General features: G+C 55.9%; 1 protein-coding gene across 2 annotated transcripts; it reads left to right on the top strand.

Annotated features, from left to right (window-relative positions):
- The first annotated feature begins 886 nt into the window (after positions 1–886).
- Positions 887–25278, top strand: SLC12A4 (solute carrier family 12 member 4). 2 transcript variants are annotated; one of them, XM_082862889.1, is made up of 24 exons: positions 900–1029; positions 6974–7068; positions 8452–8583; positions 12109–12255; positions 12341–12395; positions 14099–14229; positions 17205–17446; positions 17602–17816; positions 18373–18537; positions 18615–18713; positions 19015–19072; positions 19415–19589; positions 19983–20101; positions 21571–21669; positions 21858–21977; positions 22177–22281; positions 22537–22705; positions 22989–23184; positions 23297–23466; positions 23554–23685; positions 23764–23871; positions 24048–24235; positions 24356–24489; positions 24673–25278. In XM_082862889.1, the coding sequence occupies exons 1-24, from the start codon at positions 915–917 to the stop codon at positions 24762–24764; spliced, it is 3261 nt and encodes a 1086-aa protein (XP_082719015.1). In that variant the 5' UTR covers positions 900–914; the 3' UTR covers positions 24765–25278. The 2 variants fall into 2 exon arrangements, 1 of the variants encoding a protein (XP_082719015.1); XR_014327020.1 differs by lacking the exons at positions 24048–24235; positions 24356–24489; positions 24673–25278 and having other exon boundaries at positions 887–1029; positions 23281–23466; positions 23764–23865.
- The last annotated feature ends 133 nt before the right edge of the window (positions 25279–25411 follow it).

A 25411-nucleotide genomic window follows, 5' to 3' on the forward strand; every position in this document is an offset into this window, starting at 1 on the left:
AACAAATAGCTAAAAGAATGGCCTAGAAAGATAAAGATGTTAAAGTAAAGCCAACTGGATACGTTATCTGAAGCAGTGGAGTAGAAAGTGAAAGAAAATTTAAGAGCAAAGAAGTAAATGGCTTGGGTAAAGGAATCCCTAAGAGGTGAGACAGTAAAAGATAAAACTGAGATGAAAGAACTTGGCTAAAGAATCCAATGCAGCGTCCAAAGAGGCAAACGGGGCTGGGCAAGGGGGATGGGTGTCCTTCCTACCGAGGAGGAAGCAGCCTCTACTGAAGGGGCAGGAATCCCCAGCAACCTCCAACAGGGAGACATGGAGGGTGGGGGAAGGGAGGGGACTTTCCTGGGTTTCCGTTTCCAAGGTTGCGGAGGAGAGAGGTGGAAGAGAGAGATGATGAAAATGGGGAGGGGGTACTCAGGAATGGTGGGAGGCCCTGGTTAGGACCGGAATGACCTTTGCGCTCCTCCCTATCCTTCCCCGTCCCTGAATCACAGAAATGTCACTGAGCGCTCACTAGGCACAAAGCGCAGGGCCAATGCACCCCGTACCCCATCTCACGGCCCTCAAGCAGCCCCAAGAGGTGGAAGCACATTTCCCCACTTTACAAGCACTGCAACTAAGGTTCAGAGAGGGCGGCTCACCACCCGAGGTCACACAGGAATCGGGCCTACCCAGCGCGTGGAGTACTACTCCCGCCCCAGGGGCTTCACTCCTCTTGGGGCCCCCCCCTCAGGGAGGAGCCGGCCCGAGCCCCTCCTGCTCCCCGCCCCCGAGGGGCGGCCCGGGGGGCGGGCGGAGGAAGTGAGCGCAGCGGGGAGGAATGTGAGCGGGCGGGGCACGCCGGCCCGGGGCGGCGGGGACAGTCAGGCGGGCGGCAGGGGCGGCGGGCGCGGCGGGGCCGAGCGCGCAGGATGCCTCATTTCACCGTGGTGCCGGTGGACGGGCCGCGACGTGGCGACTATGACAACCTCGAGGGTATCAGTTGGGTGGACTACGGGGAGCGCGCCGACCGGGAGGACTCGGAGGGTGAGGACGCGCCCGGAGGGGTCCTTGGCGGGGGCGGGGGCAGGGAAGCTGGCCACGCGGGGCCCGCTCTCACACCGACGCCGGCCGGTGCGCGCACACGTCGATGCGGGCCCAACTTTTCTTAGACTGAGTCGCCGCCAGCAGTCCCTTACTCCGCGCGCGCAGAAACAATTTTCTTCGGCCCCCGGCGCTCGCGCTTGCGGTCGGGCCTCCCTCCCCGCCCCAGCTCCTCCCTTGCGGGCCGCGGGCGGGGGCTGCAGACGTGGCCAGGCCTGCCGGGCCAGCCGGGCCGCCCGGGGCGCGGAGAGCGCTGAGCCTCCATCCCTGGCCCTTCCCGGCTGGAAGCAACGACCGCAGCCCAGACCCCAGACCCTTCACTTCCTACCTCCTGTGAACCGCCCCTAAGCGCTTCCCGTCTTGCCTACACTTTTGTGCGGCAGCACCTCTTTCCCTAAGACTACCCTCTCTCTCCTCCCTTCCCCTCCCCTTCCCCCTTCCCTCCCAGCACTCCCGGGCCCTGGAAAGAAGGCTGTGCCTGCCTGAGGGGGTCAGTGGGTAACTGCCTGTGAGTGCACTTGCGTGGATCCCAGCTTACATCTGTAGGTACAGTGGGCATCTGTGGAGCACTCACACGGGACCAGGCTTGTCTAGGCACTTGAAGTGAATTAACTCGTTTAATCCTCCTAATTTCCCCCATGGGATAGGTCATGTTACTCACGCTTAGGAAGGAGTGAATTGAGGCATGGAGCCTTTATGTAACTTGCTCTAGGGGATTCAAATCGAGGGTTGGAGCCTCCAGAGCCCTAACTCTTAACCTAGATGTTAAACTGGGCCTGAAGGTAAACCCCTCCTCCCCTCCTAGGTGCCTGCCCTTGACCCTTTCACCATCTCCTCCCCCAGGAGCCCTCCAGGGGGCTGTCCTTGCAGGGCCACTCTTGGAGTGTGAACACTGCCGAGAACATGTGTCTGTATGTGTAGCAGCATATGCATGTGTAATTGTGCTTGTGCAAGTGTATAGCTGTGGGATACCGCAGAGTGAAGGTGGGGTCAGGATAGCACTTCTTGTGGGCCACCATTTCCTGCAGGGTTATCGATGATGAGGATGGTGATGTGACTGATGACAAATGCTTCGTCTGTGACTGACCATGATGGAGATATGCAGGGAACGTGTGTGTTGGCATGTATCAGGTGATGTGATGTTGATCTGACTCTGATCTGTCTGTGATGGTGACATGACTGAGGTGATCCATGCCTGATGTGGGTGATGGCTATATGTGTGTCACCTGACTGCTGTGTGAGGAGATGGCACAGGACAGTGGCATAGGCTGCTGGACATCATGGTCATTTAACAGGCTTCACAGCTGTGTGGGTGCACACATCTCAACCCCTGCCCCATGCCGGCACCTGCCCCTAGCCTTGTTCCAGTGGCCAGAGCAGGAGCCAGCATCCACGCCTGCTCCTCTGTTAGCCCTTGGAGGCTCGCTCTCCCCAGAGGCTGGGCTGGGCTGGGCTGGGCTGCATCCCTAAGATCAGCCTGGACCAGTGGGTAGGCAGAGCAGAGTCCTGCCTCTGGCCCCGCCTTGGCCTCTCACAGGCTGACTATAGGGAACTGGAGCTACATTGGCTGAGTCCTGCCAGGTCCCTCCAGGCTGGGCCAGCTCCTCCCGCTATCCCCCTTCTTCCTCCTCTTCCTCCCTTTCAGCCAGATCTTGACTGCGTCTACGGTATGGGGGACACTCTGCACCCTGGTGAGTGGTTATGATCCTTCTTGGTGGGGGCTGCAAAGGGTCAGGGGCACAAAAATAGTGACCCCTCAGGTCCATCTTATGGGGACCCCCCAGCTTGGTGTCTGAATCTCTCAAGGCCCATACCTCTGCTCCAAAGGCCTAGATGGGCCTGTTCACCCAGCTCACTGTGGCCTGTGGGCAGGGGGTGAAGAGGCTCTAGAGGGGTACCCCTGGTAGATACCTGTGAGCAGAGGGATCAGGAGTGTCACCTGGATCCCTGCTTGCAGCTGGTACATTCACAGCTGCTGGCAGGAGCACACATATATGTGTACCTCACAGGCAGCACCCAGGCCCAGCCTTCATGCTGTGGTTCGCCAGGGGTCTCAGGTGGTATCTGAGCAGCTTTGGCCTGGCAGGCATGCCCAGACCTGCCCTGGAATTTTTGGAATAGCTAAGGGCAGTACAGATATCCAGGCACTGCTTAGACACCAGCCCCCCCCTCCCACCCAGTTCCCACAATCCCATGGGAGCTGTCTTTAAATGAGGTTTTGGGGAACTCCACGGAATCCCTGCTGGGTGTCTGGCACCAGATTGTCCCTTTTCTGATGCATCTGGGCAGTTGGAAGAGTAGGTGTTACTAGCTCTACTTCATAGAAAAGGAAACCAAGGCAACACAGAGAGGGTAGGCAGGTTGCCCTGGGTCACACAGTGGGAGGTTCAGGAATCCAAGCTAGTCTGCTGGCCACTGAGCACCAAGAGGTGCCTTGGGTATGCACACCCTGGCCAAATTGCAAACCCCAGACACTCTTCTCTAGTTAAAGGCTTGTACTGCACCCTGGGGTGCCTCCTGGGATGGATGGGGGTCCAAAATAGGAGTAGAACCTACAACTCAGCTCCCACCTGGCTCTGGTGGATCCTGGGACCCAAGTTTGGCCCTCTCACTGAGTGACCTTGCCTCTGAATCTCTCTGAGCTTTACGTTCCTTCTTACTAAAAGGGGGTAAATGATATCTACTGGAGTGTTGCTGTGAGGACTAGAGGTAACCCTTGCAAGGGCTCTGAGCTGCCCTGGACTCATGGCTGAGGGACAAGGATCAGCTGGGTCTTAGAGGACCATCCACAGGCATTTTGGGGGAACTGCTGTGTGCTCAGCTCTGTGTTTTCTGGATACCAGTGCAGTCTTCAGAGAGATGAGGTAACGGTGGTGGGGCAGGCTGCAGTGCAGGAGTTTAGAATAATTTATACTTTACTTTCAACCTACTTACACAAAAGGATCAGAAGAGATATGCAACAGAAATGCCTCCCCAAGGGACTGTTACTGTCAGGTCAAAACCATGCAGAGGAAAGAGGCAAGGACTCCGAGACGAGGTAGATGGTGACTGCATCTAAAAAATAAATTTAGCTTAGAGGTTCCTGGCAGCCAAGGTAGAAAGGGAAATAAGATGAGCTCTTATAGTTGCCTGTTTTTGACAAAATGAAGCCTCTGACTTATTCAGGGGAGATATTTTTTTGTCACAAAAATCCAAGAGTACTTTTCAGAGGCTTCTCACTGAAGGGCTGTCAGTGTAATGGGCATTGTTACTGGGTTTTCAGATTTTTGTTGTGGCTTCTTATCCTGATCCTGAACAAGCATCAAGGGCACAGCAAACGTCACAGGGTGTCTGAGGAGCTACGTGACCCCACGAGGCTTTTTAAAAAAATTATCTATTTATTTATTTTTGGGTGCGTTGGGTCTTCGTTGCTGCGCGCAGGCTTTCTCTAGTTGTGGTGAATGGGGGCTACTCTTCGTTGCGGTGCGTGGGCTTCTCATTGCGGTGGCTTCTCTTGTTGCGGAGCGTGGGCTCTAGGCACGTGGGCTTAAGTAGTTGTGGCACGCAGGCTCAGTAGTTGTGGCGCACTGGCTTAGTTGCTCCATGGCTTGTGGGATCTTCCCAGACCAGGGCTCTAACCCGTGTCCCCTGCATTGACAGGCAGATTCTTAACCACTGCACCACCAGGGAAGTCTCCCCACGAGGCTTTAACATGGTTCTGTAGATTGGCCTGAACTCCCACTACCTTTGTCCACTGTGCCGTTGGCATTACCCTACATACAGCCATGTAGCTTCTGGGACTGAGCTTCTTGGCTTACTTAGCTAATCCAGGTTCCTAGATGAGGCGATGTACCACTTTTACATACTGTGGGAAGGAACAGCTGATTTTGCCCAAGAAATTGTCATCAGCATGCTTTCCCTGTCAGTCTCTTTGGACAGTAAAGAATCCACAGTGCAGCACCTGCTGAGTGATTGTTGGCTCAGAGAAGGCAAGTTAAGTCTCATACTGATGGCAAGAGGATGTATCAGATGGAAGAGGATGTATCATCGTTCAGTATTCTTAGCTGCAAACAAGAGAAATGGATTGCGGGCTATTTAACCAGAAAAGGTTGGCAGGTAGCTCTCACAAAATCAGGCATGGCTGGAATACCCCACTAGGCTGGATCAGTGAAGACACTTCTGTTGCCACCTCCATCACTGGACACCAGGCCAACACTGCTGCCACTGTCATTGCCATCCAACACCAACGTGGCTTCTTTGAACCAAGATGTCATCTTTCCATTTGCTGTGAAGCCTCCAGCCACTGCCACTGCAGCTGTCAGACTGTCTGAAGGGGGTTTTACTGTTAGCAACTAGAAAAGGAGTACTTGGTGTCTTCTGCCTGCTTGATGAAAAAATGGGAATGTCACCCACTGAGACTCACAGTGGACACAGTTTGGAAAACAGGGAAGAGTGTGAATGCCGGTGGCCAGAAAATGCAGCCAAGCTTTGAGAGTTGAGGCAGGCGTATAAAAAAAAGGTGCATCTGGCTCCTTTCTGTGAGGTTTTCTTGGTGCTGAGGCACTGCCTCACCAGCCTGGGGGGTAGGTGGATGCTGGGATTGGCCACTTGCCTAGTCTGGAGCAAGCAGCTGCGATCTGGGGACAGGGAGGTAGGTCAACAAGAGGGTCCTGCCAACAGTTCTGCTTAGTCCCACAGCCACCTGGTCAGGCTTCTGTAGGGCTTTCCTAGATGACCCTAGACAGCTTCAGGCACCCACTTCCGCTCTCTGGCCAGTCTCTTGCTTGCCCCTCCTCCTGGCATGCCTCGGGTGGCCCTCAAGGACGCCCCTGCGCAGTGCATGGTGGGGTGGCTAGTAGGCGGCCGGCTGGCCATGGCAGCAGAAGGAGCCCTGTGTGGCTTCATCTGTCTGGAGGGCAGCACCTCGGGGGAGCCCTGAAGACACCGAGCCCTGGGCACCCGGCACACTGGATATTCCCGAAGGGCTGGAAAATGGGAGTGTGTGTCTCAGGGGTGGTCTGAAGGTGGGCCATGACTGGGCCACGCCCTCCTGCAGTTGACTCTGCCCCTTGGTGTTAACACGTGCTGTCTGGGCCCTTCACACCTGTGCCCTCTGCTAGATGAGTGTACACGCTGTTTTTTTTTTTTCTTTTTTTTTTTTTCTTGCGCGGTACGCAGGCCTCTCACTGTTGTGGCCTCTCCCGTTGCGGAGCACAGGCTCCGGACGCGCAGGCTCAGCGGCCATGGCTCATGGGCCCAGCCACTCTGCAGCACATGGGATCTTTCCAGACCGGGGCACGAACCTGTGTCCCCTGCATCGGCAGGCGGACTCTCAACCACTGTGCCACCAGGGAAGTCCTCTTTTTTTTAATTTATTTTTGGCTGAGTTGGGTATTCATTGACGCGCGTGGGTTTTTCTCTAGTTGAGGCGGGCAGGGGCTACTCTTCGCTGCGGTGCGTGGGCTTTTCATTGCAGTGGCTTCTCTTGTTGCGAAGCGCGGGCTCTAGGCACACGGGCTTCAGTAGTTGTGGCATGCAGGCTCAGTAGTTGTGGTGCACGGGCTCTAGAGCGCAGGCTCAGTAGTTGTGGCATACGGGCTTAGTTGCTCTGCGGCATGTGGGATCTTCCCGGACTAGGGCTTGAACCTGTGTCCCCTGTGTTGGCAGGCGGATTCTTAACCACTGCGCCACCAGGGAAGCCCTACGTGCTGGGTTTTGATCATAGGCCACTGCCAATTCTGGCCCTTTCAAGGAGGCTGGCAGGGTATGATGGGGAAACAGGCCCAGCATGGTAACACTGGCCCACAGAGTGCTCCACAGAGATGACAGCACGCCTGCTGGGGAGGAGTGCATGCTGGGGTTTCAGTAGGCAGCCCCTGACTGGAATTCCATTCCTCTCTCTCCACAGGACATGGCAACCACAAGGAGAGCAGCCCTTTTCTTTGTCCCATGGAAGCTTCCAGAGGAAGTGACTACCATGACAGGAACCTGGCACTGTTTGAGGTAGCTGAGGAGCCACTCTGGGCCCCATGTGTGGCAGGGAGGTGGGTGGGCAGGGACCTGTCAGGACCCAAGCTTTAGCTCAGCAGACAGGCTGGATGTTGTGCCTCCTTATGTCTCGGCTTCTCCTCCAGTCTCCCCTTGTCTGTCTCGCTCCCTTGGCACTCAGGCTGTGGTTCCCTCGGCCCTTTGAACTGAAACTGCTTTCCCAGAGGCCACTGTACCCCATTACCACCTCCAGGGGTGTTCACCTTTGACTTCCATGCAGCCCCTCAGCAAGGTCACCACCTCTCAGTATTTCTTGCCTCAGGATTTCCTTTGTCCCCTTCACTTCTAGGACTTCTCATAGTCCATGATTCTTCCCTCTCCTGTGAACTCTTCCCTGGCCTTCCTGGTTGACTCCTCCAACTCTGTGCCCATCAAGTTTACTGAGCCCTGGTCCTTCTCACCGGATCTGCCCCCTCTAGCCATATCTGCAACCTCAGTGGATGTCTCTTTGGAAACATTCCCAATTTTGTGCCTTTGAACTTGAATTTTATCATTTTCAGACTCAAGCTTAGAAGTTGTATCTGGATTGAAGTCATGGTTTAGGCCCCTAAATTCTGACCACACATTCAGCTGCCCCATGGAAGTCTCATAAGCTCTTCAATCTCCATATACCTGCAAAGACCTGCATCTTTACTTCTTACACCAGACCAGCTTCTCCTCCTGTGTAGGGTCAGAAGGGAGCTGATAGACAGGGAAAGACTAAATGTGGGCCAGAGGCAGGCGGAGGCACAGTGCTGGGGAAGCTGTGCTAGATGCTGCACGGGAGCTGGAGCCCTGGGAGGCCTCTTGACCTGGCCCCACCTGCAGATGGGCTAGGGCTCCAGGATCCCATCTTGGGGATTGAGGTGGGTTACTCACGGGGTGTGAGGCCTGGTGGAGAAGACCATGCAGGACAATGAGGGTTTGGGCAGATAAGAGAGCCTTCACTTGTCCCACACCTCTTTTGACCTCCTTGGTTCCCTGGGGTGACTAGGGTGGCTTTTTTGTTGAAGGCAGATATGAGTCCCAGAGGCCTACTCACAGCTGGGAGGTGGCCAGGCCGAACAGGCAGACTGAAGCGTGCCATTCCCCTGTCTGCCAGCCGTGCCCTGTCCTGCCCTTTCCCCCCAAGGCAGGTAGTTTTGTAAATGGGCTGGTAGTGATTGTAGCCAAGGTGAGGCAGAGAGAAGTGAGTGCTGGGGTGTGGCACCCACACCTGCCCAGTGGGCTGGCTTGGGTTTCCCCAGGCAAGAGCCCAGGCCTGCCTCAGGGTTTGGCAAGGGGCCAGAGGCCAGGCTGCTGTCTACACACAGGTAGCCTGGTGCCAGTTGCCAGATTGCCCTGTGGCTCTGTTTACAGGAAGAGCTGGACATCCGCCCGAAGGTATCATCTCTTCTGGGCAAGCTCGTCAGCTACACCAACCTCACACAGGGCGCCAAGGAGCATGAGGAGGCTGAGAGTGGAGAGGGTGCCCGCCGGAGAGCAGCCAAGGTGAGCTGGCCAGGGGCAGCAGAGAGGCCGCTCCTCGGAAGACAGATTCAACACCATGGAGTTGGCAGTTTCCCCACATGGTTATGAGCATCCTGGGGGAAGTAGGTGCCAGGTCTGGTGAGCATGGAGGATGGGCACTGAGTGCTTTGGGCTCAAGGAGGCTTCAAGGGGTGGGCCAGGGAGGTGGCCCTCAGGGCATAGGACCAGGGAGGCCCTCAAAAATAACAGTGGAACGTGACGTTACTTAGGCCTCTCTGTGTGTGAGGCATCATGCTAAGCAGTGGGCTTGGGTTCTTGTATGTCGTCTTCACAACAAAGCTGTGAGGCAGGTGCTGGTTTCATCCCCATTTTACAGATGAGGAAGCTTGCGTGTTGGGGTATTAAGTAACTTGCCTAAGATGACTAAGCTAAACAAGATCAATGCATAACGCTGGGAGACTTGTGGGCTTACTGTGAGGTATGTGACTATGTGGAATGCCAGATCACTGGCATCCCATCAGGATGGATAAGGATATTACCTTTGGATCCAGGAACCTGGTTGTCCCTCGGGGCTATGTGACCTAGAGCAGTTGACTAAACCCTTTTGCTGTGTTAGCTCCACTGGCAGACCCCTCCGACAGCCCCTGGGTTCCTTGAGCACCAGGGCTGGGGGTGATAGGAGCATGCCTCTTGGGGCTTCCCTGTCCCTCTGCTGGTTCCGTCCCTAGTCGCTATCCAGGCCTCTGGCCCTCCAGCCGGCCTCTCTTCAGGATGACTTTGCACATCTTTGCTCAGCTCCCCTGTGTGACAGGGCTCAAGTTAACTGAATGCTGGGTTTTTTTCCCCCCTACGTTTTCAGTTTGGAGGCAAAGAACGTTCCCTCCATGTCTATTGACTCCCTGAGGTTTGGGAAGAAGCTGTGATTTGGAAGCAGCTTGAGTCTGGCACTAGCTGTAGTATTCTTGCTGGAGGTCAGCACAGGCAGGAGGAGCTCTTGGTTGGAATAAGCCAAATCCCCAACCTCAGACCTGCCCATGAGATTTGGACCTTACTGAGGTGGGCCAAGGCGAGAGGCTGATGTGCACCCCTCGATTCTGGGAGGCAGACTAGCCCACGCTTGAGAGAGGGCTGACTATCTGTGGCTATCTGTGTTTAGCCCTGCAGAGGGTGATGGAATCCTTGGGTAAAAGCCTCCTCCCTGTCCCTTCAGACCAAGCCCAGGAAGCTGGTGGCTGGGAGTAAAAAGGTCCCTAAGAAAGGCTAGTGTACATCTCAACAAGGTGTCAGAAGAAATTCTGAGTTGGTGAAGGGCCATGGTCCCTTGGCCTTATGAGGAGCCTGTGAGGATGCTGGGGTCCAGCCTCAGCTTACCTGCCAGCTCACCTGGCCCTAGGTTAAAGATGTGAGAGGATGGCTGAGTGTCCCAGCGCCAGTGGCTTTTTCATGGAGAAAGCAAGAGCCTGGTCAAGTCCACAGAGAGTCAGTAGGAAGCTAGGGAGCTGGGGCCGCTGAGCTGTGGCCCTCACCCAGGCAGGTCTGAGCAGGGGCCTCAGAAAAGGAAAGCTTAAAGCCGGAAGGGCAGTCCTCCAACCAGACCACACCAAGACCCAAGGCAGCCTCTCTATGGCAGCTGCTCCGCCTGTGGCCTGGTGACCTTCTGAGGCTGCCAGAGGTTATTTGGAGATGCAGAAAGCATTTCCGGCCCTGCCCTTTCCCACACTGCCCTTTTCCCAGAGTGACTCAGCCTCAAATGGGGGACTGGGAGCTGCTACTATCCAGCGGGTGGTCTGAGAAGGGCCTCTGAGAAGGGCTCAGACAGAGCCCAGATGAGGTGTATCCGTCACCTACACTGTGCAGGACAGTTTGAGGGACCATTTGTTTTTACTCGGGCCCTTCTAGGCCCTTCTGTGGTCCTTAAGGCTGCACACAGATCCTGCCCCAGGCCTGGACCCTTGAGAAGAGTTCCTGTGGCCAGAGTTTTTTCTCCCACCCCAGCTCCAGGGCAGCAGGCTTTGCTGGGGCTCTGGTGGAAGCTCTCAGGGCCCCAATACTCTGGGCTGCTCTCATGTGAGGCTCAGTTCTTCAAGAAGGCACCAGCGCATGGGGCTCCCCTGGTGGTCTAGTGGTTAAGACTCTGCACTCCCAATGTAGGGGGCCTGGGTTCGATCCCTGGCCAGGGGACTAGATCCTGCATCCCGCAACTAAGAGCCCACATGGCCGCGACTAAGACCCAGCGCAGCCAAATAAATAAATATTTTTTTAAAAAAAAGAAGAAGAAGAAGAAGGCACCAGCCCTAATCCTGTGCTTCAGTGTCTGCCCTGGCCTCCTGTTTGGCCCCTACTCTACCCTTAGGTAGCTGAGAAATCCTGCCTGGATATGCCCATTAGACCTTCCCTACCTGCCCTCCAGCCTGAGTCTCTACTCTCTACGCAGGATTTTCCCAACAGGTTATCCCAGAGGCCTTCTAAGGCATCGCTCGCTGGGCTCAGGAGCACCTTTTGAGTACCAGCAGGGCCTGCTGATAATAGAACAGTGAACAAGCCACGTCTACCCAGTATGGTCATTTGAGTGAACAGTTACCGTGACCACTATGATAGAAGGGTATATCAGATGCTGAGGGGATGCAAGAGGAAGTACCAACTCCAGCTAAGGCAACCTGGGGGAACTTCCTGGGAGAGGAAACAGTTAAGTCTCCTGAAGGTTTAACTGAAGAGGAATTTGCCAGGCAGTGAAGCAGGGGTAACCCTCCCAGGCAGAGCCCAGCACATGCCCTGGTTCAGAGGCTCTGAGGGACTGATGTTGTCAGGGGCTGAGGCTGACAAAGGTGATGGGGCAGGCCTGGTGGCCCAAGCCAAGGAGGCTGGCCCACACTATGCATTACAGTATAGACAATGCAGAGGGCTTTTAGTAGGGATGATGAGATTGGACTTGGTTTTCAGAGACCTGTTCTGGCAGCAGAGCGGGCTAGAGTGTGGAGAGGTTGAGAGGCACAAGAAGGCACCATCCAGGTGCCCCAGGTTCAGGAGACTAAGGCTGAGGCAAGGAAGGCTGATCTCAGGGCAGCTTGAGAGGCAGACTGGGCAGGACTCAGTGTCCACTGGACTGAACTGGGGGGTTGGAGAGAGGGAGGGTCAGGAACAACTTCTTAGACTCTGGCTTGGGTGACATGGGTCATGCTGGGTGGGAAGGTGGAGATCTGACACAGACCTCACTTTGCAGAAGTATAAAAGAGGAGAGGAAGGGAAGGGGGCAGTACCATGAGGGGGAGGTGAGGCTCAAAAGCTCACACGTGGGGTTTTGAAAAGAATCAGGTTTTACACCTTCCCAGTCCCAAACTGTTTCTTCATGTATCAAAGTCAACACAGACATCCTCTCACCTTACCCCCTGCACTCCCCAGGACTCCACTTGGAATATCCCTCTCCAACCTGTTCTCTGGTAGAACACCCTGGGGGCGGGGGACTGTCACGTGACCAGGGGCTGGCCTTCCGTGGAGCGTCTGGGCCCCTCTGACGCTCTGTCTCCCCCTCCCTCGCTTGCTCCATAGGCACCCAGCATGGGCACCCTCATGGGGGTGTACCTGCCCTGCCTGCAGAATATCTTCGGGGTTATCCTCTTCCTGCGGCTGACCTGGATGGTGGGCACGGCCGGTGTGCTGCAGGCCCTCCTCATTGTGCTCATTTGCTGCTGTTGTGTGAGTATCCCAGCTGGGGCAGGGCCACGGCCGCCCCCCAGAGCCCACCCAGCTGAGCTGCTCACCTAGGCCCTCCTTTCCACAGACCTTGCTGACGGCCATCTCCATGAGCGCCATTGCCACCAACGGCGTGGTTCCAGGTGGGTGAGCACCACTCAGGCCTGAGGAGGGGATGGGCCCAGAATCCACCTTGACATGCCTAGGAACACTCATTGCCCCCCCCCAGGCAGTTTTCTGGTGGGATCTTAGTCCCTGACGCCATGACAGTGCTACCACTTAGGAGCATCCTTGCTTGACAGAGTTTGAGATTGTTGTTGTTTTGTGTTTTGTTTGGGCTTTTTTTTTTTTTTTGGATAAAAGTACTTTTTTAAAAGCGGGGGCTGGGGCTGATAAAGAAGGTGATGGGGCATACCTGGTGGGCCAAGCCAAGGAGTCTGGGCCACACTGGATTACAGTATAGACAATGCAGAGGGTTTTCAGCCGGGATGTTGAGATTGGACTTGGTTTTCAGAGACTCCGTTTTTTTACTTACTCAACCATGTATTTATATCACTGTGGACGCCTGGATATTTATTTTGTTCTTTGGCTCATAATCTTAGTACCATCATTATTTATTGTTTTGCTTGACCTGTTCCACTCTGGCTATTTGGCTATTCGGGTTGGCTTCTGTGTTTGAATCCTTTTCTATTTTTTTCAAATAACAGCTTTATTAGCATTAGTATAAAAGTAATAGGGAGAAAAAGGCAATATATGTTTACCATAGAGGGTTTGAAAGTGCAAAAAATGTAGAAAAGAAAATGAAAAGTACCCATAATCCCACCATCCTAAGGTCAAAACTGTTAGCCTTTTCATACATGGTCTTAGGGTCTTGTAAAGTATTGAGATGTATTGTTCTCCCCAAACTCTGTGTGTGTGTGTGTGTGTGTGTGTGTGTGTGTGTGTGTGTGTATGTGTGTGTGTGTCTGTGTGTCTGTGTGTCTGTGTGTTTCTCAAGTGCTGGAAACAGTTCATTTGTTTTTTTAAAACAGGATTGACATTACCTAATTTTTGTTATTCTCCTACTCTTGGGTTCTACTTTTTCACTATTGTAAACATTATTGTCATAAACAGCCTTGCACACTGATCTTTGTTCACGCCCCTGGCAGTTTCCTTAGAAGAGGGTCCTAGAGGTGGGATTACAGCATGAAAGGGATTATTAGCCTTTTTAAAGCTTCTTGATCCCTGTTCCCAGATTTTTCACCAGAGAAGTTTCATCAGGAGCAGCTTCAACCAGCAGCATGGGATTGCTCTTGTCCCCTGCACCCTCACTGGCCCTGGGGTCCAGTGTTGACTCAGTCTTGCCAGGGGTGTTAGACTCTGATGGAAGCACAGATTCAGGGCAGGAGGGTCAGCCATGGATATTCACCCAGTGGCTGGCCCTAGGGGCAAAAAGCTAGTCCCTGCCCTGGTCTGGAGGGTCAGACTAACAGAGATAGCTCTTGGGAGGCGTGAGGCATGCTGAGATAGGACACACCCAACCAGGGGAGGCTGCGGGGACTGACCTAACTGCAGGGAGGTGGGGGACAGTAGGCCACTTAGGCTTTGCTGCGAACCTAGAGCTGCCCCAGCAGAGTATTCATGTCACTGGCCCGTGCTGGGTGTTGGAGTCAAACGGAAATCAGGTTCAACCGCAGCCTGGCCACTTATTAACCATGCTGCCTTGGGCAAGTCTTCTAACCCTTCTGCTCGTTCATAAATGGGAAAAGCAGTCCCTGTCCCTCTGGATGGTTGTGAAGGGTTGTCATGGGAGAGGCCCCCTTGAAGAAGAACCAGCCTTGACCTATGTATGCTTTTTCTGTTGTAGCTGGGGGCTCCTATTTCATGATCTCCCGCTCGCTGGGACCAGAATTTGGAGGGGCTGTTGGCCTGTGCTTCTACCTGGGAACAACATTTGCAGCGGCTATGTACATCCTGGGGGCCATTGAGATCCTGCTGGTGAGTCAGGCTAAGCCCTGGCCAACTCTGGTCTTGTCGAAACAGTCCATTTCCCATAGGCCCAGGCGGCTCATGCTCCCTTCACCTCTGGTCAGGGTCTAGGGCTTATAATGAGGGAGGCCTCTTCAAGGGAGAAAGATCTTTGTTCAAGCCAGTCTCCCCTTCAACCCTTTCCCAGTTTGGGCCAGGCAAGCTAGGGGCCTGGCTGTCTCCACCTTGACCCTGGATGTTCCATCCACTCGGGCAACATTTCAACCATGGCAGGTGGTCTGTGAACTACTGCATTTAACTCAGAGACAGATCTTGGTGGTGACTCAGAGCCTGCCTCCCAGGCTCATGTGGGCTCTGGCCAGCTCTGTCTCCCCCAGGGCTCTGTGCTAATAAAGCCCTTCAGATCCATCTTATCCTCATCCCTAAATCAGGGTGAACAGCCACAGGACCCTGTTTGGAGGTCAGTGCCACCTCTGTGGGCCTCATGTGTGCTCTGACTCAGTTTCCCGCTTCCCACTGAACTGCCCTCGTGGTGGGAGAAGAGGGGGAGGAGCAGTGGGGAGCACAGGGTAAAGAGTGCTCACCCCTGGGCATCCGGACAGTAGATGTTTAGAGGAACTGCCTGTCTATTCCCACCTCCAGGTCCCCTGTCTGTTGCGTGGAGCCTGTTCCTGGATATTCTGGGGGTTTTGTTGTTTGTTTTTCTTTTTCTTTTTCTTTTTTTTTTTCTCTTTTTCTTTTTATAAATTTATTTATTCATTTATTTAATTTTTGGCTGCATTGGGTCTTCGCTGCTGCATGCGGGTTTTCTCTAGTTGCTGTGAACGGGGGCTACTCTTCATTGCTGTGCGCGGGCTTCTCATTGCGGTGGCTTCTCTTGTTGCAGAGCATGGGCTCTAGAGCGCAGGCTCAGTAGTTGCGGCGCATGAGCTTAGTTGCTCTGTGACATGTGGGATCTTCCCGGACCAGGGCTCAAACCCGTGTCCCTTGCATTGGCAGGCGGATTCTTAACCACTGCGCCACCAGGGACGCCCTGTTTGTTTTTCTATTACCCACATTCCTACTTTTTTTTTTTTTTTTTTTTTTTTTGCGGTACACGAGCCTCTCACTGTTGTGGCCTCTCCCGTTGCGGAGCACAGGCTCCGGACACGCAGGCTCAGCGACCATGGCTCACGGGCCCAGGTGCTCCGCGGCATGTGGGATCCTCCCGGACCGGGGCACGAACCCACATCCCCTGCATCGGCAGGCAGACTCTCAACCACTGCGCCACCAGGGAAGCCCCAACCCACATTCCTACATTTGTTATGTTGATTTCTTCTGTAAGGAAATTGTCCTTTTTCCATTTGCTTATTTATTCAACCATGTATTTATATCAGTATGGACTCCTGGATATATATATATATTTTTTAAAATAAATTTATTCATTTATTTATTTTTGGCTGCGTTGGGTCTTCGTTGCTGTGCGAGGGCTTTCTCTGGCTGTGGTGAGCGGGGGCCACTGTTTCGTGGTGCGGGCTTCTCATTGCAGTGGCTTCTCTTGTTGCGGAGCACGGTCTCTAGGCAAGCGGGCTTCAGTAGTCGTGGCGCATGGGCTCAGTAGTTGTGGCCTGCGGGCTCTAGAGCACAGGCTCAGTAGCTGTGGCATGCAGGCTTAGTTGCTCCACAGCATGTGGGATCTTCCCAGACCAGGGCTCGAACCCGTGTCCCCTGAATTGGCAGGCAGCCTCCCAACCACTGCACCACCAGGGAAGTCCCATGGACTTCTGGATATTTATTTTATTCTTTGGCTCATAATCCTGTGCTGTCATTATTTTTTTGCTCCTCAAACTGTTCCACTTCTGCTATTTAGCTATTCAGGTCAACTCCTGTGTCTGGATCCTTTTTTTCTTTTTTGTAAATAATGGCTTTTTTTTTTTTAATTTATTTTAATTTATTTGTTTTTGGCTGCGTTGGGTCTTTGTTGCTGTGCGCGGGCTTTCTCTAGTTGCGGTGAGCAGGGGCTACTCTTCATTGCGGTGCGCGGGCTTCTCATTGTGGTGGCTTCTCTTGTTGCGGAGCACAGGCTCTAGGTGTGTGGGCTTCAGTAGTTGTGGCTCACGGGCTCTAGAGCGCAGGCTCAGTAGTTGTGGCACACGGGCTTAGTTGCTCCACGGCATGTGAGATCTTCCCAGACCAGGGCTCGAACCCGTGTCCCCTGCATTGGCAGGCGGATTCTTAACCACTATGCCACCAGGGAAGCCAATAATGGCTTTATTAAGAGATAATTTACATACCATACAATTCACTTTAAAGTGAATTTAAAGGATACAATTGGATGGTTTTTAGTATATTCATGAAGTTGTGCAACTATCACCACAGTCAATTTTAGAACATTTTCATCACCCCAAGAAGAAATCCCATGGTCATTAGTGATCACTCTCCATTCCCCCCAGCCCTAGGCACCCATTAATCTGCTTTCTGTCTTCAATAAGATTTAATCAAGGACTTCCCTGGTGGTCTAGTGGTTAAGACTCCATGCTCCCCATGCAGGGGGCCCGGGTTCGATCCCTGGTCAGGAACTAGATCCTGCATGCTGCAACTAAAAGATCCTGCATGCCGCAACGAAGATCCCGCACGCAGCAACAAAGATCCCACGTGCTGCACCTAAGACCCGGCGCAGCCAGATAGATAGATAAAAATTTAATCAGGTTTACCTATTCTGGACTTGTCATATGAATGGATTCATACAATATATGCTCTTTTGTGACTGGCTTTTTCTGAATACTCTTTTTTGGTTTTGTTTTTTTTTGGCTGTGCAGCTTATGGGGTCTTAGTTCCCCAACCAGGGATTGAACCTGGGCCACGGCAGTGAAAGCACTGAGTCCTAACCACTGGACGGCCAGGGAACTCCCTTCTGGATACTCTTAAAAAAAGAAAACCAAAATATTGGGCTGGACTCTCCACATAGGAAGATTGAACCTCCTCTATCTGTCTTCTTGTTTCAGACCTACATTGCCCCACCAGCCGCCATTTTTTACCCAACAGGCACTCATGACATGTCGAGTGCCACCTTGAACAATATGCGGGTGTATGGGACCATTTTTCTGACCTTCATGACCCTGGTGGTGTTTGTTGGTGTCAAGTATGTGAACAAATTTGCCTCGCTCTTCCTGGCCTGTGTGATCATCTCCATCCTCTCCATCTATGCTGGAGGCATCAAGTCTATTTTTGACCCTCCCGTGTTTCCGTAAGTAACCTGGGAATACATCCAGGCATTGCACTGACATCCTTCCCACGTGGATGGCCTTTGATGCCTTGAGTTGTAGAGGCTACAGGGTGGAAGCAGGTTGGGGTCTCTGGCTGAGCAGGTGCTGATGCTTCTGTCCCCCCCCCGCCCCACAGAGTATGTATGCTGGGCAATAGGACCCTGTCCCGGGACCAGTTTGATGTCTGTGCCAAGACAGCCGTGGTGGACAATGAGACCGTGGCCACTCGGCTCTGGAGCCTCTTCTGCCACAGCCCCAACCTCACCGCAGACTCCTGCGACCCCTACTTTCTGCTCAACAATGTGACTGAGATCCCTGGCATCCCTGGTGCAGCTGCTGGCGTGCTCCAGGGTGCGTCCTCCCTCCTGTCCTGCTCCTGCCCCCCACACTGAGCAGGAGGTAGGGAATGAGCACGGAAGGATGGATTAGCACAGAGCCGTCCTTGTGTGGCCAGCTCAGGAATGGGAGGCAGTTCTGGCTGCCTTCCCAGCCCAGCCGTGTCCTCTCAGCCTGGCTCCTGGCAGCTGGGTTTCGGGTGAACGGAGCCTGTTTGGCCAGTGTCCCAGGCCTGCAACAGCCCCCAGAAAGTTCTGGCAGCCCATTTCTCCCCAGCCACCAGCCCCTGACCCTGCCTGTGATTGTTCTCACAGGAGCCATAAAGGGCCTCTGTCTAGGAGGCAGGCAGTGGCAGGTGATGGTGGTTCAGCCACCTTCGCCTTTCAGACTTGTAGCCAGACAGCTCCTTCTCTGTGGCCAGAGCAGCCCGGTGGCTGACACCGTAGCCATTCGGCTGAAGTCACCCCCCTGAACCCCGAGAACCTCTTACATTTGCAGCCTCTGGCTGGGCTGCCCCAAACTTCCCTGGGAAGTAGGTGGGGCTGCAGTGGTGATGCTGCTGCCCCCACAGAAAACCTGTGGAGCACCTACCTGGAGAAGGGTGAGGTCGTGGAGAAGCACGGGCTGCCCTCCACAGACGCCCTTGGCCTGAAGGAGAGCCTGCCCCTGTACGTGGTGGCCGACATCGCCACATCCTTCACTGTGCTAGTCGGCATCTTCTTCCCCTCCGTAACAGGTGAGCCCTCTTGCCCACCCACCCTGCGCTGCCCCCACTCCCGGGGAGCCCCTCAGGGAGTTTCCTTGTTTTTGGAGGCATTATGGCTGGCTCAAACCGCTCCGGGGACCTCCGAGATGCGCAGAAGTCCATCCCAGTGGGGACCATTCTGGCCATTGTTACAACCTCCCTTGTGTGTATCCTTTCCCAGGCCTGGGGTGGGTGGGGAAGGGGGACAGGAGGCACTTGCCTGTGTATAAGTCACCAGCTGGCACGCGCAGACACACTCCCTATGCGTGCATGTGTACCTCACCCCTCACACACACGCGCACACTCAAGGGGTGTGTACACAACACGAAACCCACAGCTGCAGGTGTCCCAGCTGAGTCTGCCAGCTAAGGCTTGGGCGAGGGGCCCTTGGGCGCTGTGCGGGGATGCACGGGGACGGCAGTGGCAGTGGAGGCCGCGGAGGCTGAGCTTTCCTTGACGCAGCCACAGACTTCAGCAGCGTGGTTCTCTTTGGCGCCTGCATCGAGGGTGTGGTCCTCCGGGACAAGTGAGTGATCTGGGCCCCTCCCCGTGGCACTGGGCTCAGCTTTTGCTGCCCTGACACCGGCCCCCCTTGCACACGTGGTTCCACACATGTCCTCAGGCTGCTGGTTGCCAGTGATGGGTCAGGCCCCAGCAGAACTTTTGCTTCTGAGAAGATGGTGACATCAGATCGGGACTGGGCTGAGGGGAAAGGATAGGGGCTGGTGGCCTGGCCTCTGCTGAGGGGCCAGAGCTCTGTTCACCATAGCCATCCTTCCTGACCTCTGCCAACCCTCACTCTGGGCAACCCCACCCAGGGTTTGGGGGGCTCCTTGCATGGAACATGGCCTGAGTCCGGCCCCTGCAGGTACGGCGATGGCGTCAGCAGGAACCTGGTGGTGGGCACGTTAGCCTGGCCTTCGCCCTGGGTCATCGTCATCGGCTCCTTCTTCTCAACCTGCGGCGCCGGCCTACAGAGCCTCACTGGGGCACCACGCCTGTTGCAGGCCATCGCCAAGGACAACATCATCCCCTTCCTCCGGGTGAGCCTTCTGCACTTCCCCACCGCCTGGGTGCTCCTGGCCCCTCACACCGGCTGGGGGAGAGAGGTAGGAGATAAGTATGGGTGCGTTTTATCCTGCTGGGGGCCAGGGCCATGCAGCTATCCATGGAGAGCTGCTGAGAGCTGCCCTGGCCCTGGCCCTGCCCTGCTGTTGGCAGAGCTGCTTGGGCCCAGAATCCCCAAGGCCTGTCTGTGGCTCATCCACAGCAGAGAGGCCTGAGGAAGTGGAGGGCAGAGGAACTCGTACCTATCAGGATAGGCATGGGTGTGACCTGAGCCCCAGAGGGACTTCATGACTGTGGCCTTAGGTGTGGAATGGGGGCAGTGGAACCAACTTCTTCACTTCGGACCCCACTGACCCTGGTGCTTGCAGGTTTTTGGCCATGGCAAGGCAAATGGCGAACCAACATGGGCACTCCTCCTGACAGCACTCATCGCTGAGCTGGGCATCCTCATCGCCTCCCTTGACATGGTGGCCCCCATTCTATCCATGTGAGCTGGGGCTCAGGGCAGGGCTGGGGGATGGTCTTGGGAAAGGCTCCTTGCACTCTCAGCACCCCTCAGCCGGGGGCCCTGCCCAGCAGCTCTGTGACCCTGTCTGGTGTTGAGGGCGCAGTAGGGAAATGTGTCAGGCTGTATGGGGGGATGTTTGCCTGGCAGAGCTCAGCCACTTCTGCCTCTGGAGCGAGCCTGGCACTTACTCAGAAATTTTAAAGAGACCAGTAGGTCCCATGTGCCTCTGTGGGAGACCCCCAGAGCAGGGTCAGGGCAAGCATTGATCTCTAGCACCTTCATGAGGCCACCACTACCTCATCCGTTTTCAAAGTTGTTCGCTTTTAAAGTTCTGGAATGCTGGGCATCTGAATCTGCCAGTGCCCTGCAGGAGGTGGTGAGCACGCGGCAATTTCCAGGGGTCCTGGCGGCAGGGCTCGTGTCCTTGCTGTGTTAACCTCTGCCAGGGTTGGGGCCCACTCCACCTCTCCTCACACATCTTGCTCCACTGCCAGTGCTCCTTTTGCTTGTTCAGTTATGACTGAGCCAGCCTTCACTGCCCCACTCAGCCTGTGAGACTGAGAGGGACCCCCCTTCCCCCCGAAGTAGCTGCCCCCCAGCCCCAGCCAGGCCTGCTGGAGTCAGTGCTCTCTTGTTCCCCCCAGCACACCTCCGCCCATTACTGCCCAGCTCCACCCACACATCAGTGCACACCTGAAACTGTTCTTGCCACAGTCTTCTTGGGTGGTGGCCCCTTACTGCCCAAGTCAGAGGATGTATCTCAGCCTTTATCACGTGGCTCCTCCTGGCAGCCCTAATGGGACACCTCATGGGAGTCCCTGCCCCCTGGCACGCCCTCTTTCGTAAGCCCTGCTGCCTTCTTGTCTGTCCTTCCTCTCGTACCAGCTGAGGATAAAGGTTGGCGTCCCCTCCACTCAGCCCTCTGCCCCTCCGCTGTCATTCCTGGAGGGCTCATGGCGGTAGGCCTCCCCCATCCCAGTCTCCCACACCCACCACAGTGTCCCTCAAGTGTCTTTAACTCAGTGATTCAAAATGGCCCTTGTTGTCTTCCCCTGACCCACTCTCCCCACATTCATGACAGCCCCTCATCCAACTGGTCACCCAGGCCAGAGGCCTGACTGTTGTCTAGCCGTCTCCAGACGCTGAGCCCTCCTTGATACCATCGTCTTCCACAGCTGTTCCCCCTCCCTGCAGCCACCTCCCCTCCTCTGCCTGTGAACACTTGCCCATCCTCTAAGACCTGGTTCTGCGGACACTGCTGCAGTGTCCCATCTGCATCAGGCTGTGGGACTGGGTGTGGTCAGGCTGAGAAGACCTGCCTGAGCCTGTGCACGGCAGGGCCATGACATGTCCTGGTTCCTCATCCAGGCCCAGCCTGGAAGGGCAGGGACATCAGGTACCTGGCTGCCAAGGAGGCTGCTCTGTACCAGCCACTCCCTGTGCTGCAGGTTCTTCCTGATGTGTTACCTGTTTGTGAACCTGGCCTGTGCTGTGCAGACGCTCCTAAGGACCCCCAACTGGCGGCCTCGGTTCAAGTACTATCACTGGTAAGCGCCAGCTGGGCCCCTGAGCCAGGTCCTCTGACACAAGAGCTATTGGGGAAGCCAGGAGCCCCATTCTGGATGGGGTTTGAATTTTCTGGGCAGCAGTTGCTATTGGTGAGAGATTGGGGGTCTGGGCCTGGGGCCCTATTGGTCTCTCCCTGATTCTGGCCCTTTCCCACTCTCTGGCCCAGGGCGCTGTCCTTCCTGGGCATGAGCCTCTGCCTGGCTCTTATGTTTGTCTCGTCCTGGTACTATGCCCTGGTTGCCATGCTCATTGCCGGCATGATCTACAAGTACATTGAGTACCAAGGGTGAGTGAGGGCTGCCACCTGCTTGGGGCCTTTGGGCCACTCTTCATTGGGTTGTGGGGAGCTGAGCCGTCCTTTGTTAGCCACCGTGGTGCTGGGGCTGGGGGACTGTGATTCGGGCCTGGTCCCTTCATCCCACCTACACAGGGACACAACCCCTGGGTGGGACCAGGGGCTTACCAGCTTGTGGGGGCCTCTGCAGGGCTGAGAAGGAGTGGGGCGACGGGATCCGAGGCCTGTCCCTGAGTGCTGCCCGCTATGCACTGCTGCGGCTAGAGGAGGGACCTCCTCACACCAAGAACTGGCGGTGAGTCACGCCCGGCCTGGTGGGGTCCAGTCCAGGTTCTCAGGGGGCACTGTGAGGGTGGGAGAGTCAAGAGGTGCTGGCTCCCCCTCCCTAGTCCGTGCTCCCTGTCCTGAGTTGCCAGGGGCACCATCCTGCTTATTTGGCCCTTGGATCACTGCTACGTGTAGGGGCCTGTGAGCCAGGAAGGGAAGGAGCTGGGCTCCCTGGAAACCTCTGGCCCTGGTCTCAGGCTCCCTCTCCATTCGGCCACCACAGACCTCAGCTGCTGGTGCTGCTGAAGCTAGATGAGGACCTTCATGTGAAGTACCCACGGCTCCTCACTTTCGCCTCCCAGCTTAAGGCCGGCAAGGGCCTGACCATTGTTGGTTCTGTCATCCAGGGCAGCTTCTTGGAGAGCTATGGCGAGGCCCAGGCCGCTGAGCAGGTGCCTGCTGCAAGGGGGCGGTGTTGGGAGGACACTGAGCTGGACTAGAGATGTCTGGGCTGCAGCTGGTGCACAGCCAGCCAGGTGGACAGCACTGCTGCCAGCTGAGAGCTGGAGCAAGGGCGTTATAACTGTCCCATCTTGAAAACATGGCCTCTGGGTGGGCAGCTTGCCCCCGTCTCCTCCCCCACCCCCACCCTCTGCGCCCTAGGGGCCTTGGTGGGGAGCCCAGCAGAGGGGACGCTGATGGCCTTGCTTTTTGACCCTGCTATGTTCCCCACAGATAATCAAGAACATGATGGAGATTGAGAAGGTGAAGGGCTTCTGCCAGGTGGTGGTGGCCAGCAAGGTGCGTGAGGGGCTGGCCCACCTCATCCAGTCTTGCGGCCTGGGTGGCATGAGGCATAACTCCGTGGTGCTGGGCTGGCCCTACGGCTGGCGACAGAGTGAGGACCCACGTGCCTGGAAGACCTTTATTGGTGCGTGAGGGTCAGGGCCTGGGCTCGACCACATAGGACAGGGGCAGGGGTCAAGTGGGGACAGAGGCCAGAGGGTCACAGGCTGATGATCAGTAGTGCCCCTCCTCCCCAGACACCGTGCGCTGCACCACAGCCGCCCACCTGGCCCTGCTCGTGCCCAAGAACATCGCCTTCTACCCCAGCAACCACGAGCGCTACCTGGAGGGCCACATCGATGTGTGGTGGATTGTCCACGACGGCGGCATGCTCATGCTCTTGCCCTTCCTGTTACGCCAGCACAAGGTGGGCCAGGCGGTTGGGCCCCGGTGAGAGGGGCTGGGCCCTTGAAGGGGTGGGGTGTGATTGAACCACCACCTTCTGTTGCCACAGGTCTGGAGGAAGTGCCGGATGCGCATCTTCACGGTGGCCCAGATGGATGACAACAGCATCCAGATGAAGAAGGATCTGGCTGTCTTCCTGTACCACCTGCGCCTCGAGGCAGAGGTGGAAGTGGTGGAGATGGTAAGCCACCTGCCCGACGTAGCCCTGTGGATACCCTGCCCCACGTAGCGCGGTCCTCATGGCTCACCCTCTCCCCAGCATAACAGCGACATCTCTGCATATACCTACGAGCGGACACTGATGATGGAGCAGCGCTCCCAGATGCTGCGGCAGATGAGGCTGACCAAGACTGAGCGGGAGCGAGAGGTCAGTGGCCTTCTCGGTCCAGGGCAGGGTCAGGCCTTGGGAGACGCCATCAGGTGGGAGCATCAGAATGATTCACCCCAGCCCCACCCATTTCCCTAAGGCTGGGTGATCACGCTGGGCCAGCCAGGCCCACCCTTTCCCATGGCACCGAGGAGACTTCCTCTGATTGTCCTCAGGCCCAGCTGGTCAAGGACCGGCACTCAGCCCTGCGGCTGGAGAGCCTGTACTCAGACGAGGAGGAAGAGTCTGCAGCTGGGACTGACAAGATCCAGATGACATGGACACGGGACAAATATATGGCAGCAGAGCCCTGGGACCCCAGCCATGCCCCCGACAACTTCCGGGAGCTGGTACATATTAAGCCGTGAGTGCAGCAGAAATGGACCCAGCCACATTAGGGTCTGGGATTGGAGGTGGGATGGGGGCAGACAAGCCCTGTGGGTGGGCCAGGGGCGGGGCCCATGTTCAGCTGCATTATCTTCAGGGACCAATCCAATGTGCGGCGCATGCACACGGCTGTGAAGCTCAATGAAGTCATTGTCACACGCTCCCATGACGCCCGCCTGGTCCTACTGAACATGCCCGGCCCACCTAAGAACAGCGAGGGCGATGAGAACTGTATCCCTTTGTAAAGAGGTGGGCAGTGGGGAGGTGGACAGTGTGTGAGGTCAGGCCAGGAGCTCCTCTCCCTGGGTACCCTACGGGGTGCCAGGGCACCCAGCTCTGACTGACGGGCGAAACTTCCCTGGGTGCCCCTTGGTGCTTCCCTGGGTGCTGCCTCCTTGACTCGATGCCCTACAGACATGGAGTTCCTGGAGGTGCTGACTGAGGGCCTCGAACGGGTGCTGTTGGTCCGTGGTGGTGGCCGTGAAGTCATCACCATCTACTCCTGAGCCCAATACAGACTTGTGGCCTAGAGTGGAGGCGTCCAGGGTAACAAACAGCCCCCTCCCAGCACCCGCCCGCCAGCCCTGCTTTGCCCAGCCCTGCCCTGGACCCAGCTTTGCTAGGTCTCCTTGGAGACTGGGCCCAGACCTGGCAATGGAGGTGGATCCGAGGTCCTGCAAGACCCTGAGAGGTTTGGGGACTTCCTGTCCAGCACCCCAGGACGCCTGTCCTGACTCAGAAGACTGGTGGGGGCTGATGTGGGGTTTGAAGGCAGCTGGCCCAGGAGCGCTATTTATTGCATATTTATTGTTTGAATGTCACCATCAGAGAGAAGGGGAAGGGCGACCAGGGAGGGGTCTGGCCAAGCCGGCCTGCAGGAAGATCTGACTCAGGCTACTGTGGGCAGGGACTCCCACCAAGCCGAGCTGAATGGAACCAGCCAGCTGAAGCCTGACTTTTTTCAATAAAACATTGTGTACTTCTGGGCCTCCCGCTGCCCCGGCTCTGTTTCCCCTGGCACCAGGGAAGGAGGCGGAACTGAACCCAGGCCCAGAGCTGGCTCCCTGAGGCTGTGCCCCTTTCCGGAAATCTCTGGCCACCCCCATTGGCCAGGCTGTCCCTCCCACTGACCCTGGGGCCCCTCCCACCCCGA

This window comes from Leucopleurus acutus (genome assembly GCF_964270905.1).
Source record: "Leucopleurus acutus genome assembly, chromosome: 20".
Classification (NCBI taxonomy): domain Eukaryota; kingdom Metazoa; phylum Chordata; class Mammalia; order Artiodactyla; family Delphinidae; genus Leucopleurus; species Leucopleurus acutus.